Source organism: Plecotus auritus (assembly GCF_963455305.1).
Source record: "Plecotus auritus genome assembly, chromosome: 8".
Classification (NCBI taxonomy): Eukaryota; Metazoa; Chordata; class Mammalia; order Chiroptera; family Vespertilionidae; genus Plecotus; species Plecotus auritus.
Window position 1 is genome coordinate 11358147 of NC_137782.1, and position 15986 is coordinate 11374132.

A 15986-nucleotide genomic window follows, 5' to 3' on the forward strand; every position below is an offset into this window, starting at 1 on the left:
GCCTATTGGGAATGCCAGCCTCCTGTAAAGAAAGGAAAGAAAACAAAAGAGAAAAAGAAAAGGAATAAAACAACCACCTAGGGCCATCATATTCTGAGAGGTACAAAGTAACTGTGTCAGTCAAAGGGAATGGCCATGGGGGACAGTTAAGAGAGGCCTAACTGAATTCACAAGGTGTTCTGGAAAACGCTCCAGCTCATATAGTCTCAGATTTTACTCTAGTAACAAAGTGGGAGAAATTATTACATGCTCTCCTGCATTTTTGCAGAGAAGGTGTTCAGATACAAGAGGATTTGGTTAACTGCCATTATCTTAAAGTACTGTCTTCAGTTTTGAATCATGATCTTACTCTCAGTTCCCCGTTAAATCTTGGTTTCATTTCTTTTAGCATTTTAGCTTTAGAGATATATTTCTTTTTAGTTGTCTTCTACATATGGTGGTTGAAAAAATGGATAATTTCACAGTATAGCAAATTTAGGAAAATTTAAGCTGATTCTAAAACTAATTTAGAAGAGGAAAAGTCTCATTTTTTTGAGAAGTCAATAGATAGTTGAAAGTTTAAAATTAAAAAATACTAGCACACATTATTTCAGAACAAGAAGACAGATGTAGGAGGAAGTAGCTAAAATGGTGGAAAATACTTGCCTCTGGGGAGTGGTAGTTAGGGGAGAGAAAAGATTGGTCCCGAGGACTGCTCTTTTTGGTTTCAAATCTGGTAGTATTCTTGACTTTCAAATTACAGTAGGTCCTCGGGTTACGTGGGAGATCCGCTCCTATGGCCACGTAACGCGATTTTCGCCGTCGGAACCCACCTACATGAGCACCTACGTCACTCACAGGGAGCACAGACACAGCAGTAATGAAGTGAAACAGTAAAAAAATTTAAAACAAAGACAACAATTCCTGACCTTTACTTGTGGTAAATAAATAATAAAAAACATAAAGCACATAAGTACATACATCGAAATGACGGAACTTTTTTTTTTTATAAATAAATGAGAGATGGCGACTTAACCACGAAACAATGTACATCGAGTCCGACGTAACCCGAGGACTGCCTGTATACTCATTTGTTACTTTGATAAAATTAAGACAAAAGTTTAGAAAAAAGGAAAACAAGAACAGGAAACCTTATGTGCAATAAATATTTGGGATCATTTTCAAAAATGAGTTTCATATATTATCCTCCAAGTCTTAGCCTGTAAAGTTAGGGGCTCATTGGCACCCTCACGCTATTAAGCATAGTCTGATTTTTGGTAGTTCAAGAGAGATTAGCTAAAACTGCTAATAAATTATGCATTCTACAGTTGGGCATTTTCTTCTTCTGATATTTTTCCTTATTTAATTGGAAGTCTCTAATGACACTGACCGAAACCCTTAAAAGCATTGTAATGTGTTGTCTTTAGCAGGCTACTTCCTGCTGCTTTATTCAGGTCTCGGTCTACACTGCATTTACTTACCCTCCCTGTTCTCCCTTTCCTTTGCCTTCACAGCATTTCCCACAAGTCTCTCCTATTGGACTCTGAACCTCACCCACGTAGGGCTTGTGTCCATTGGTCACTGCTTTAATCCAGTGCTTTTCATAACACCGTCATTCAGTATTTGACATGACACATTTCATCTGGGATGTTGTGTTGGCTAATGGTAGCTGTTGGGAGGATTAAATGCATCAATTAGCCCGGTAACCTGAAGGAGTTAAAAAAAAAAAAAAAAAAAACAACAAAAAACTTACCCAGCTCCTTGGAGTACATTGAACCAGACCTACCACGGCCCCTAAATTACAGGGAGCACAGAATACTGGGTGGGTGTTTGTATTCTTGCTGTTTCCAAAGCTCTTAGGAGGTGTATGGAGTATTCAGAGAGCAACTGTTTTGAGACCTTTTGTAAAAGGCATTTTGTAGCTATTTTTTGTTTGCACAGTTAATGCATTTTTAGTTTCTCCCTCTGCCTTTATTTGTCTTTCAGGTTTTGTATTTTTTTCTCAACATGTCTGCTTCCTCATCCAATTTACTCAAATTTTAATTGACATAAAGTTGAAGTCATTAAGAAAGTTATAATCATCCTTTTATTTGGCTTGTTGGCATACTAAAGAGTTAGAGTTAACAATGGCTGCTGAATAATAACCAGTAAATTAGTTCAAATAATGTCACAACATGCTTCCTAAATATAAATCAAACACATACAAGGAAAAAAAAACTTTCTAAAAAATTTGCTTGGAGAGGCGTTTTTATTAAGAAAGCAACTACAGCTGGCCCTCCATATGCACGGGTTTCACATCCACAGATACAGCCAACCTCGGTGGAAAATATTTAGGGGGTGGGGAGTTAACGTTGTTGATGTGTGCTATGTAGTTGGGCCTGCAATGGTTGGCTTTGTTTGTACTTAACATGTACAGACTTTCTCCCTTGTCATTATTCCCTAAACAATACGGTATAACAACTACAGTGTATTTGCGTAGCATTCACATTTTATTAGGTATTATAAGTAATCTAGAGATAACTTAAAGTATATGGAAGGATGTGTGTAGGTTATATGCAAATACTTCATCATTTTATATGAAGGAGTTGAGCACCCACAGATTTTCGGTATCCTGGGTTGGAGGGACCCTGGAACCAATCCCTTGTGGATACGGAGGGGTGACTGTACGTTCTGAGGTTGATTTTATACTTCCATCTGTTGTTCTTTGGGTATTTGAGAATTTTTGTTCGCCTGACCCCCAGGGCTGTCTTTCTGGTGCATCTCATGTCTGTGATTCACACATACCACGTGAGTGGTGAATGTCTCATAACAACTCTGACTTTGGACCTTAAGGAAACCATGAATTTCCTTTCACTAAAGAAAAACCAAAACTACCTGTGGCTTATAGGACAGCTGACCAAAGAGAATTATCATTACCTGGTCACTTGATTGTCTACATAGTGTAGAAAAAGCTGCATCTTCATTCTAGTGCTTCCTTGTACTACCACTCTTATGGAAAGGCTACCAAGTGAATTTTAGCTTTGTTGCCATTTATACTAGTGCTTGAAAGTTTTCTTATTACAATGTATGCCTAAATGTGTTTTGATTGTTTTTCATAGCGCTCTTGTAACAAAATATTTTCCTTATTCCCAAATTGATACAAGTAGAATAAAGAATGCAATAGAAGAAACGAAAGGCGGGGATCATAGTCCTTCTTGCCAACTAGATTTTGAAGAGATTCTTTTAACAGCGTTTTTTCTGTATTTCTATGTTAATATCAACGTTTTGCCTTTAAAAGAAGAATTTTATTCATGCTGCATTACATTTTATCTTTTAAATATTGATAGTTGTTTCTACAGACTTTTGTTCAGGAAAATCCACAAAATAAAATTAGGCATCTTTTTCTTACCCCCCAAAAATAGTAAAATTGACAGGCAGCCCCAACTCATGACTTCATTGGTTGCTAAACTATGATCCTAAGGTGAGTCATTTTAAGTCAGACCCTTATAAATGTTACACATGCTAAGTTCCAGTCCCCAAAACTGATTTTATATGATAGAAATACAGAAATAGATGATAGCACAGCTAGTGTGGCTCAGTGGTTGAGCATCAACCTATGAACTAGGAAGTTACGGTTCAGTTCTTGGTCATGGCAAATGCCCGAGTTGTGGGCTTAATCCCCAGTAGGGGATGTACAGGAGGCAGCCTATTAGTGATTCTCTCTCATCATTGATGTTTCTTTCTCTCCCTTTCCCTTCCTCTCTGAAATCTATAAAAATAATTGTTAAATAGATGATAATGAATGAAACATTTTTATTTTATAACCCTGTATCACAAACAATAGCAAGATAAAAATTGGGTTATTTATATGTTTTTGGGTGCATTTGAAGCTTTTGAAAATATAAGTCCAATGACATTTAGACTGAAGATGTCTCATTTAGTAACTCATTCTATAATAAGCATTCTCCATTACTTTAAGGATCTTCAAACTGATTTTAAAATTAGTTTCTGCCACAAGAAATAAATTGCAAATTTAATACAGGATTGCCTCTCAAAATTTTTGAATCATCATTGCTAGGCGATAGACAGTTTCCATGGCAACTTCTTCAAGTGATCCCTTGCTCTAATTGTAGCAGCAGACTTGAGTCACCCTCATTGCCATTGACCTTGACTGAATCATGAGCAATGGCAGTTGTTTGGACAAAATGTAGGCATTGGTCCCAGTCATTAAGCAACCATAAATACAACTTTTGGTCATTACGTGGAATATGATTATGATGCAGTGGGTTTCAAATCAACTGTCTCTAGTCAAAGGTCACAGATATTTCAGCATTAGACTTGGAATACTTTTTAACATCGTATTTCCTAAGGAGATGAGCTATTTTAGTGTAACAATAGCATATAAGTTCTTAAAGAGCTCAGATTCACCATTAGTTCAGTGCATTTCATTGTAATACACACATCTGTTCTAAAACTTAAATTTCAATGTAATGGAAGCACTTCTCTTTAAATAGACCTAAAAATTCAAGTCAGAAAACATAATTGTTTGACTTAGTGCCTGATAGAGTAAATATAAATATACCTCCCAAGTACATAAATATCTAGTAGGAAACTTTCATTCATTATTACTGTTGCTTTTACTAGTAAGAGCAATAATTTCTCAAGCTGTTACTGCATGTTAGGCATTGGGGTAGGTGTTTTATATAGACATTATTTTGTTTGCACTCTGCTGTAACAATTTTGGGGATAAAGAAATGAAGGTTTAGAATTTTTCCAAAGGTCACATAAGCTGTAAATAGTAGAACAAGATTGAAAGGCCAGTCAGGTTGTAGCAGTAGACTGAGTCACCCTCATTGCCATTGACCTTGACTGGATCAAGGACAGAGCCTGGACTGTTAATTGCTGTGCCACAGAATTCCTCTTCTACACTCTGGCCAATTTTCTGTAAAGCCAGGGATTCTTTAATATACAGAATAATTGCTCCTGATTTGAATCCATGAACATCGTTTTTGGTATCTAGATTGAGGTTCAGCATCCCTCAATTATATTTGCAATATTATTTCCAAGTAAAAACAATAAGTGTTTGTTCCCTTTTTCAAATGTTACATTTCTTACATATTTGGAAAAAAGGCTTTTTTGAGAAGTGTCTGCCTTGCAGGATGTTGTAACTCCAAGGTGAAATTCAGAGGAAGAGCTGCTTCTATTTATATGCTGGTACCTTGCTCAGGACAGCGCCTGCCATGGTGTTGACCCTCAGTTACTGTTCTCTGGTGAGGCTGAGAGAAAAGAGCTTTCCAGTGAGTGCAGACTCCACTGTAGCTACAGCTCCACCTTTCTGGACTGACACATCAGACCCCACTTAGCCTTTAAGAATTCTGCCCTAGCCGGTTTGGTTTAGTGGATAGAGCGTCGGCCTGTGGGCTGAAGGGTCCCAGGTTCGATTCTGGTCAAGGGCATGTGCTGGGGTTGCAGGCTCTATCCCCATTAGGGGGTGTGCAGGAGGCAGCCAATCAATGATTCTCTCTCATCATTGATGTTTCCATCTCTCTCTCCCTTCCTCTCTGAAATCAATAAAAATGTACTTTAAAAAAAGAATTCATTGAAATCTTTAGCTGATTTCTCCTCCCCCGTCTGTGGAAACCACGCTTCCTCCTGTGCTCTGCAGAAGCGAGGGAGTGCTTGTGTTCCTTCTCCCCTTAGAGGGACTCGTCCCCGTGGGACTGCGTTGCACTGATTGCCTTGCAGCAGCATCCTCAGTCCCTGGTGGCTTTAGGAAGACTTACAACTCACTGAACCAGCTGGCTTCTCTGGCTGGTGAGGGCAGGAGAGGCACTCTGCACTCTCCACATGCTAAGGAGGCGTCATCGGGTCCCTTATAAAGCCTCCCTGCAGAGAGCCCTTTCACTGCACTTTGTGCCCACTGAGGCCAGAGGTGACCTGTCCAGTCCATGGCAAAACTGGGGCTAGGACCCAACCTACGACTTCTCTCTACTGACTTGCAGCCACCTCATTTTTCCTTTTTTATTTAATTTAAATTTCAGGGTTATCGCTCCCCTGTCTATGACTCTTGACTGCTGTTCTTAGCACCACTGGCTTTTCTTCCCAGGAAAGAATGAAAAAAAGGACGCCAAGCATCCTAGGTCTCTGATGTGAAGTCCATGGCATACAAGCCTACAGAGAGTATTTCCTGTCTGTACATTAACAGTATAAAAAATCATTAGCAGACATTGAAAACAATGAGTTATAGAAGAACCAGCAGGTTCCTTGGTTTAGAGAATGATTATTTTCAGACTTAGCCTCATATGTGTGTTTTTTAAGCCTAGTTACAGTAACTTACTTTTTTAAAATACCATTTTTATTGATTTTAGAGGGAAAGGAAGAGGGATAGAGAGGTGGAAACATCGATGAGAGAGAGAAACATTGATCAGCTGCCTCCTGCACGTCCCCCACTGGGGATTGAGTCTGCAACCCGGGCATGTGCCTTGACCAGGAATCGAACCGTGACCTCTTGGCTCATGGGCCGACGTTCACTGAGTTACACTGGCTGGGCTAACCTTATATGTTTTTACTCTCAAAGCTTGTTGGGGTTTTTCCTTCTGAACTAATAATAACTCTATTTAAGGTGCTGGGGTCATCAAAAGTAAATTCTGGATTTTACTGAAGTTTGATGTCACCCTAAAGATTTTTCTACATTAATCACATTTTTGGTTACTCTAATAAAATTTGCTTTCTAAACTCAATATTTTCTACATTCTTAATGGGAACTAAGACTTACAAGTAGGAGGAAGTTTTTTAAATCTCATAAGCACTTGTTTTTGCAAATAAAAAAACTGCAACTCGGGCTGAGGGCCTTACCAGAGCTCACATAGCTGGTGATTGGCAGAGCTGGGGCTAGAACTGGGGTCTTGTATCTCAGATTGGGACGAGGGGAGGCACTCAGGAGACTACCAATTTTTTTAAAGATACATCTTCCTAGAGAATTATTTTATTCAGATACTACTTTTTTATAGAGTGAACGGACATTTCTTTTTATAATGAGACACTAATATATTTGGAAGGAGAAAGGAAATCACTAGTTCTTTTTTTTAACATATCAAGATGTTATTGTCATATAATAAAACAAAATATGAAGCTTAGAACTGGATCACTTGGCTCTTTCTCTTCCTCTCTCCTCCCAGTTCGAAATGCTCGCATCTCTTAGTAGCAGCATTCTCTTAGATCTGCAGTTGGGCTCAACGCTTTCAAGCCTCAGCACAACCTTCTTTGTAGTTTTAGCCTTTTTTTGGAAAATCGGCTTAGTCTGCCCACCATGGCCACTCTGCCTCCTGTCATAACGCCGCTGTCACTGCGCACACAGAGAATCCTTGCCCTTCTTATACGTGTTACTTTGTGGGGTTGATGCTTGCCACACTTCTTACAGAAAGTTCGGCCGATTTTAGGAACGTTCACCATGTTTGCAAGCGCTACCAGCAGGGAAAGTCAACACTAATTCTTAAAGCGAAATTTTAAATTTTGGAACCCTCGGGGCTCAGGTGCATGCCTACGCTCTTCTGCTTGTCGGAGGGGCCTGGGGAGATGGGGGAAGCACTCTTCTGCACCCACTGCCTGCCCAGTGTGCACGCCTGCTAAGGTGATATGACTGTTGGGGGCTGCATCTTAGCTGGATTTCAATGAGAACATTCCTCTTTTGTGAGTTCTCTGGCTGTTTTCCAAGTATGGAAACACATGTAAAGTTAGCCAGTGACCCCTAGCAGCCACCATTATCTTGCCTTCCTGCCACCAGTAATGGTGTTTTAAATAACAGACTTCCCAGGGTTCTAGTTTAGGGCTGTGGGCCACATCCAAGCCCCGTCCACGGAAGGAAGAAAAAGAGCACATCGTTTTACATTCCCACCCAAGAACGACGGGGCCATAACTGCCTGCTGATGCCCTCTCCTTCCCCCCAGATTATTAAGGCTGCACAGTGTCTCATCTGGTCACAGGACTTACTCTTCAGCGGTGATTTGCATGTAATAGAAAGCTAGTTCTTGCTATAAGAAGCTTGATATGTTGGGACAGATCCAGTTCTGGCTAGAAATAGCGTGGTTACATAGCTTTTCAGTGTGTGTGCCAGTGAATTAACAACATAAAGATAACAAGGGTCTATCACCAAATGATTGGATTCCAAGGCCATTTGCACATTAACTTTAGAAAGAGGCCTGCCTGTGCGTTTCCTCCCCCGCTTCCCCACTTGGGCAGCATCCATTAATTTTGTTGAAGGTTTTATTTTCTGCTAAAAATGCAGGAAATTTAGACAACTCTTTTGGAATCCCCCCAAAACTAATACAAACAAGATACATATGCTTCTCTTAAGGAAACTAAAAATAAATGATTTGAAACTATTTAACTGTATAAATCCCCTCTTAAAAGGGAAAAGGAAGTTTATATAATGAGGCAACCATGATTGCTGTTGACAGGGTAAGATACTCCCACAACTGCCAACTTGTCCCTTTGACATGAAATCACTACTTAGCACAGGACTTGCTCGGTGTTCATTACCAACATGTACGAAAACCACAGAACCACGGAAAACAGGACCATTTTCTCAGGGTTCTTGTCTTTACATTTGAGGTTTTCTGCAGTGAATGTGTGTGTGTGTGTGTGTGTGTGTGTGTGTTGGGTTGTTTGGGATTTGTTGTTGTTTTTTTTGAGGACAAAGTCTGACCTGGGATCCATTCCTGGAATGGAAGCTGTGTGTTCGAAAAATACAATACCATGAGTGAAAAAGGTGCAATATTCTGCACGTATGTTGCTGTTCCACCAGTTAGCCATCACATTTGCTTTCTAACAAAGCTAGTTTTAACAGTACAGAGAAAACAATTAGTTTTTAAAAGCATGTCTTTTTATAAAACTTTGTTATTCCATAAATGTAAGTCAATTTTCCTATACATTGTCCTCTGACGGACCTGTTTTGGCTTTTTTTAAAGGACCAGTTTTGTAAATTAATAGAAATGGAATATGGAGGCTTATATTTAAGACTAAGAAATGTGATTTCTAAGTTATTTGCAGTTATAATAATTGAATTAATTTATTAACTTTCTAAAGGCATTTTTATCTTTTGGTTCTTTTTTGTAATATGTCCAAACTTAAAATGACTTTTACCCTTCAAAATACTTTGGTATCTGTTTTTATATTTAAAAAGCTCTCATGTGGTACTTACCACGTGTTACACACTGTTTTAAGGGCTTTACAAATGCTACCTCACTTAATCCTTATGGAAAATAATCCAATAGCAACCTTCTTTAAATACCATCTGAGCCCTAGTGAGTTTGGTTCAGTGGATAGAGCATTGACCCGCAGACTGAAGGATCTCGACTTCGATTCTGGTCAAGGGCATGTTCAAGGGCATGTACCTCGTTGCCGGCTCAATCCCTGTGTGCGGGAGGCAACCATAGGTGCCAGGTGGGAGGCAGCACACTGGCGCCAGGTTCCCTGCTAGAAATTGGGAACTGGGATAGAGCTTTTATTGAACAGAACCTGACAAAGGTATTCATAATGGCTCTTAAGTTTTATGGCTCTCATTCCAATTAATTCTGTGTCAAGGAGTAAAACACTGACCCTGTGTGGGCATTTTCTTTCTTTATCAGGCACAAGACCTAAATGTCATCGAGGAAGTGATCCGAATGATGTTAGAGATCATCAATTCCTGCCTGACAACTTCTCTTCACCACAACCCAAACTTGGTGTATGCACTGCTTTACAAACGAGATCTCTTTGAGCAGTTCCGAACTCATCCTTCATTTCAGGATATAATGCAAAATATTGATCTGGTAAGTATAAATGGAGGTATTTATCATAGTTCTTTTTTAACTATTAAAGTAGAGGCATTTAACAAACCTTGATAAAAACTATAATAGAATCTCTTTAACATTAACTGTATTTGCCCTCTATTCTGCTGTAACAATTGTTGCATTCCGTGTGTGTATATCTTACATGCACAGACATATATATATACACACACACACATATATTACTTAACATTTAGATCATTAACATTTTTATGTAATATCAATTCTTTGAAAATCTCACATCTTAATAACTATATTATGAATGTCCTAAAATATATTTAACCATTATCCCAGATAAGAAAACTTAGATGCTGAGAGAGAGTTTCCAGGTGATTTTAACACAAATCCAAGCCTAAGAATCATTGTCTTGGATAATGATTACATATTTGCGTTGTGAGTCATTTACATATACACAATCTCATCTGAGTTTTCAACCATCCCATTGAAGCAAAGCAGCGCATGAAAGAAAAAAGGTTGGCTCAAGGTCACTTAGCTAATAAGTCACTCAGACAGACCTTAAATCCAGGTCTTCTCATTATAAACTCTATGCTTTCAACATTCACTAGGATAAACCTAAGTAAGATTCCAAACGAGCAAGCTTTCCAACAACTTTTTGTTGAATACTGCCATCCAAAATAGTGCTGGGCACACTATTCTGAAATTTATTCAGAAACATTTTAAACTCTTTTTACATGTTTTGAAAAAAAATGCCATAGTAGAGATATAAATAACATCTCTACTTTTTGCTTCTTTCAGCACTTTACCTTCCCTCCCCTAAATGCCCCTGAAATTTTGGCTTAAGCAAGTCTTTACTATTTCTTTTTTCATGAAGTTAACCTTGAAAAGTATTGGGAGAGGACACTATGAATCTGCTGTTATTTTTAGCTGACAGGGAGTTGAGAGTTGATATTTTTCATTAAGACATTCAGCAATGTTAAATATCTGAGACAGGAGTGACTAACCTTGGAGCACTTTTAACTTCTGCAGAAGGAGTTAGACAAGTGTTTTTCAAGTGGCCAAATTTCTGTTAGCCAGTGGGACGCATGCCTCCCATCTAACTCATAAGATTAAATGATCTGGCTGAATAGGCAGCAGGACAAAATAGGGTTACCACATCAAACGAGAGAAGAAATTTCATGGCTTAATGTAAGTAGAGAGCAGAGGCAGTGAACAATAACGGATGTGTAGTATGGTAAAGGCAAGAACTATTTTTATCTCTGCTCAGTGTAAAATTCAAGTTAGATTTTGTGTATTTCCAGATCCAGCCATCCTTACTGAACTCCAAACTAGTCTATTCAGTTACCAATATGGCGGTCCCACAAATGGCGAACAAGGTTAAATCAAGTGTGATGTTCTTGAATAACAAGGGATCTACAATGTCTTGATTTGTTATCACTGTGGTGCTAAAATGATTTGCTAAGATATGATATTCTTTTAGTGTTTTGTGACAAATATTAAGGGACAGTATTATGTCCAGAATGTCACTGCTTAGTTCAGGCTGTGCTGTGACATGAGCAGAAGTAATTATAGCTTGCTGTTGATTATCCCTGGTGATCAGGATATGAGTCTTGTGGGAAAATTAAATGTATAAATACTGTCCAGAACATCATTTTAGCCATTATCTTCCCATTTCTTTCTTATTCCCCCCCCCCTTTTTTTTTTAGAGTTACTATGAAGCCTCAGTATTAACAGGTTTTAAGCTTTAGCTTTCTTTCTCTACCTTCTGATAGGTGCTGCTCTCCAACTGAAATATAAACGCAAGGTGAGGCAGCACAAGAAAGAGCAGATTCAGGAGCCTGCTTAACTCACAGAATGCATAACGAGCCCTGAACATTCAGGGGCCGACTGTGACTCAGACATCAAACTCTATAGAGAGGACGCATTTCGGAGGGCTAGTGAGTTCAAAGCCAGGTCACTGTAAGACATGTAGTGATGATAGTTTGATGACCATATGAGAAAGGCACTATATGAAAAGGCCGTCTGAAAATATGTCTCCTACATCTACTTGTTCAAAAAATTCCATTCTGCATTCCAGGTGATCACCTTCTTCAGCTCCAGGTTGCTACAGGCTGGAGCTGAGCTCTCGGTGGAACGGGTCCTGGAAATCATCAAGCAAGGAATTGTTGCTCTGCCCAAAGACAGGCTGAAGGTAGGACTGGCAAATGAAACACACATTGCTCTCTCCCTTAGTGTCTGAGCAGCCTGTACTCAGAATCAGATCACTCACCCAGTGCTTGCACTAGAAAAGGCTCCCTAAATATCACCGCTCTACTGTATACTGTACACAGACTGTGATGAAGGATTCTCACAGTTTTCCCAAAGTAGCAAAAGGGGAACTGATATCTTCATCCCATTGCATATGGTGTGAGTAATTTACATAAAGGAGCACCTTATTTTTTTAACCCAGTGAAATAAATTCATTCTTCTAAGTATCATCAAGGGTTGATGGGAAGGTGAAGGTGGTGATGATGACATTTGCAACAATGGCTAACGCTTGCCTGGTTACTCAGTGTGGGGTGGGGTTTTAAGTGTCTTACATAGATTAACTTATTCGATCCTCACAACAACCCTTTAAGGTAGTGGGGGTTGGTACCATTATCATCATTTTTCAGCTGAGCAAACTAATGCACTGAGAAGGTAAGTAACTTACCCAAGTCATAAAACTAGAAAATTATGAAACTGATTCATTTCCACGCAGTCTGGCTCCAGAGTCCCTGCTCATAATCGCTGCACTGTTTGCTCTGTGCTTGGGTTTATCTATGGAAAGAGGAGCTCTTTATGAAAGACGTAGGGAACATTGTATTTTAAGAAGACATCTACATTGTGTGTTGGCTATGTTTCTGAAGAGATTCATGATGTAAATGCATACTTCAAGACTAATTTTCTCGCCGAAACCGGTTTGGCTCAGTGGATAGAGCGTCGGCCTGCGGACTGAAAGGTCCCGGGTTCGATTCCGGTCAAGGGCATGTACCTTGGTTGCGGGCACATCCCCAGTGGGAGCTGTGCAGGAGGCAGCTGATCGATGTTTCTCTCTCATCGATGTTTCTAGCTCTCTATCCCTCTCCCTTCCTCTCTGTGAAATATCAATAAAATATATTTTAAAAAAAAAAAAGTAATTTTCTCAGGGAAAAAGGTAAGGGGCATGGTTTGGGGGGATGCATGAATGTACGGCATTGTACCATATTTTTCCTTTACTATTTTAATTTTTTCCTACATTACCTTCTAAGTGTTCTAAGTACTCGGTCTTAAGTTAACAGCACAGTACATCATAGTGGATGTTTGGCCTCTTCATAGTGTTTTATCACAATTAGCTCTTCCAAAGTCACTGTTTGGGGCTGTGTTTTCAGTACCATCTCTAAACCACTGCTTACTGAGGGCTTGAGAGATACTGTTGTAGGATGTGAAAATAGTTTCAGTCACAATAGCAGAGTGTGTGAGACAACAGCACGTTAGTCTCATAGCCACTCACTCAGGAGCTCCACCCTACGGAAACAGCAGCGTGTGCGCGCGCAGTGCTGAGCAACGGCGGGTATTTCTGTTTATCAGCAAAAATGGCACCACCATGTGGCAATAGCCTAATAGCTAATTACAGTTCACCCGACACTCCGGCTTTGACTTTACTCCTGACATTCTTTTTTTATTATTATTATTGTTTAAAGTATTACATGTCTCCTTTTTCCCTGATTGACAACCCCGCCCCGCCACTCCTGCCCCCTAGGACAAGCCCCCACCACCCCAGTGTCTGTGTCCATTGGTTATGCTAACGCATATAAGTCCTTTGGTTGATCTCTTACCCCCCTCTCCCCTGCCTTCTCTCAGTGTTTCTTAGTCTCTGGATCTATTTTTGTTCATTAGTTTATGTTGTTCATTTATATCTCACATATGAGTGAGATCATGTGATATTTATCTTTCTCCAACTGGCTTATTTCGCTTAGTATATTGCTCTCCAGTTCCATCCATACTGTTGCAAATGGTATAAGTTCCTTCTTTTTTATAGCAGCGTCGTATTCCATTGTGTAGATGCACCACAGTTTTTTAATCCACTCATCTGCTGATGGGCACTTAGGCTGTTTCCAAATCTTAGCTATTATAAATTGTGCTGCTATGAACATAGGGGTGCATATATCCTTTCTGATTGGTGTTTCTGGTTTCTTAGGATATAGTCCCAGAAGTGGGATTACTGGGTCGAATAGGAGTTCCATTTTTAATTTTTTGAGAAAATGCCATACTGTTTTCCACAGTGGCTGCACCAGTCTGCATTCCCACCATCAGTGCACAAAGGTTCCTTTTTCTCCACATCTTCGCCAGCACTCGTCGTTTGTTGATTTGTTGATGATAGCCATTCTGACAGGTGTGAAATGGTACCTGACATTCTTTAAATGTGTAGGGAATTCATACTTCCATTCTTACATTAAGTTTTTTATTGGGGAGGGAGGTTGCAGTATTTCAGATATACTTAACTGGTCCGTATGAAGCAGTATAAAAATCCATGAAGAATGGAGTGGCTGCTCACAGGAAGTGATGGGTCTTGGTGTCTAAGCTAAGTCAAGAAGTAGAACTGTCATGAGGCTGTAAAAAAGGATTGCGCAGAGGAGCCCGGAAAAGAGGGATTTAATGAGATCAGAGAACCAGCACAGTGGAAGTAACGGAGATTGTGATTCAAGGGCGGTGTGTTTAGACTGAAGATGTCAAAAGCGGAGCAGATCGTGGTGATCACATGGCCTGTGTGTGGCCAAGAGTGGGGGCACTGAAGTGGTGTGAATGTGAGTGAAAGTCAGTGTGGCTGAGCCAGTTAGTGAGCTGGAAGCCAAGGATGGGTCATTCCCAGGGGCATCATAGTCTCTTAGGATGATAAGCCATGTGGTGGAGGAAGATGGGGAGCCAAATGTTCCAATCAATGGGAGAGCAGCCTGGAAGTCAGTGGGTGGCAGCCACATGGGGAGAAGAAGCCGGTACCAGCCTCAGATGGGCAGAGCTTTTTGCTTGACCGTAGAGGATAAGAGGATCGATGGCCAAGGAACAAAGAATGAGCAGCCTTTATTTCCAAAGCATCAGGGGAATGGGAGTCCTGAGGGCAGAGCCAGATTTCAGTTACCGAAGGAAGGAAGGAGGATTCAATGCGGGGACTGAGAATGGATGGATACTTAACCATGAAATAGGGGTCCAAAAAGGCTTTGTGGGATGTGGGAAGAAGTAAAGAACAGGAGTCTGGACAAGGGGAGAGAAAGCACAAAGCAGTATGGGGAGAAGCCCTGGGCAGGTGGCTCGGTTGAAGCATCATCCCATCGACAAAAAGTTGCGGATTCCATTCCCAGTCAGGGCACACACCTAAGTTCAATCCCTGGTTGGGGCAGCACATATGGGAGGCAACCAATCAATGTTCCTCTCCTTCCCTCTCTCTCAAAATTCAATGTTAAAAAAACATGTCTTTGGGTGAGGAATTTTTCTTTAAGTACAGGCTGACTGGAGGAAGGGGCCTAGGTTTGAGCCATGGACCAGTGCTGATGAGGACTTGATGTACATGTTACATGTGAGCTTGCCACAGTACATCTTTAGCAAGCACCGGCTCTGTGATGACCATTGCTCTCAGAGCTTGGGCCTATTGGTGACCAAAGATGGCTGCCCCACGGGGCTCACTGTCCAGCAGAAGACAGACAATGAACATGAGCATAATGTAATGACAAAACGATCGATTGTACTAGAACTCCATAAGTGCTCTGGGAAATAAAAGAGCTGGGGAAGGGGCTTGGGAGTATTGGTGAGGGTGCAGTGGAAGAAAGTTGTAGAATTACAAAGAATGGTCTGGGCAACATTTAGCAAAGATAAAAAGGAGGTGAGAGAGTTAAACATGCTGATTCATACCGAGTCCCAAGCAATAAGAACAGCCATTGAAAAGGTCCAAAGCCAGGAGCATGCCAGGCATGTTGAAGAAGTAACAAGGAGACCAGAGTGGCTAGAGCAGCATGAATATGGGGAGTAGTAGGAGGTGAACAGATAATGGGGGAAAGGTGATGCAGTGACATGGGGAACCAGTGCAAGATTTTGAGAAGAGAATTGGCATGATGTGGTTTATATTTTAATAGTATTGCTCTCGCCGAAACTGGTTTGGCTCAGTGGATAGAGCGTCAGCCTGCGGACTGAAAGGTCCCGGGTTCGATTCCGGTCAAGGGCATGTACCTTGGTTGCGGGGCACATCCCCAG

At 40.5% G+C, this 15986-nt stretch overlaps 1 protein-coding gene across 5 annotated transcripts in view; it reads left to right on the forward strand.

The window, feature by feature from the left end:
• The window catches only part of DYM (dymeclin), a 260359-nt gene that overhangs the window by 203013 nt on the left and 41360 nt on the right, over positions 1-15986 (forward strand). For all 5 annotated transcript variants that reach the window (XM_080684272.1, XM_080684270.1, XM_080684273.1 and 2 more), the window contains 2 exons: positions 9585-9767; positions 11821-11934. In XM_080684272.1, coding sequence (XP_080540398.1) covers positions 9585-9767; positions 11821-11934 — 297 coding nt within the window. The remainder of the gene's footprint in view (positions 1-9584; positions 9768-11820; positions 11935-15986) is intronic.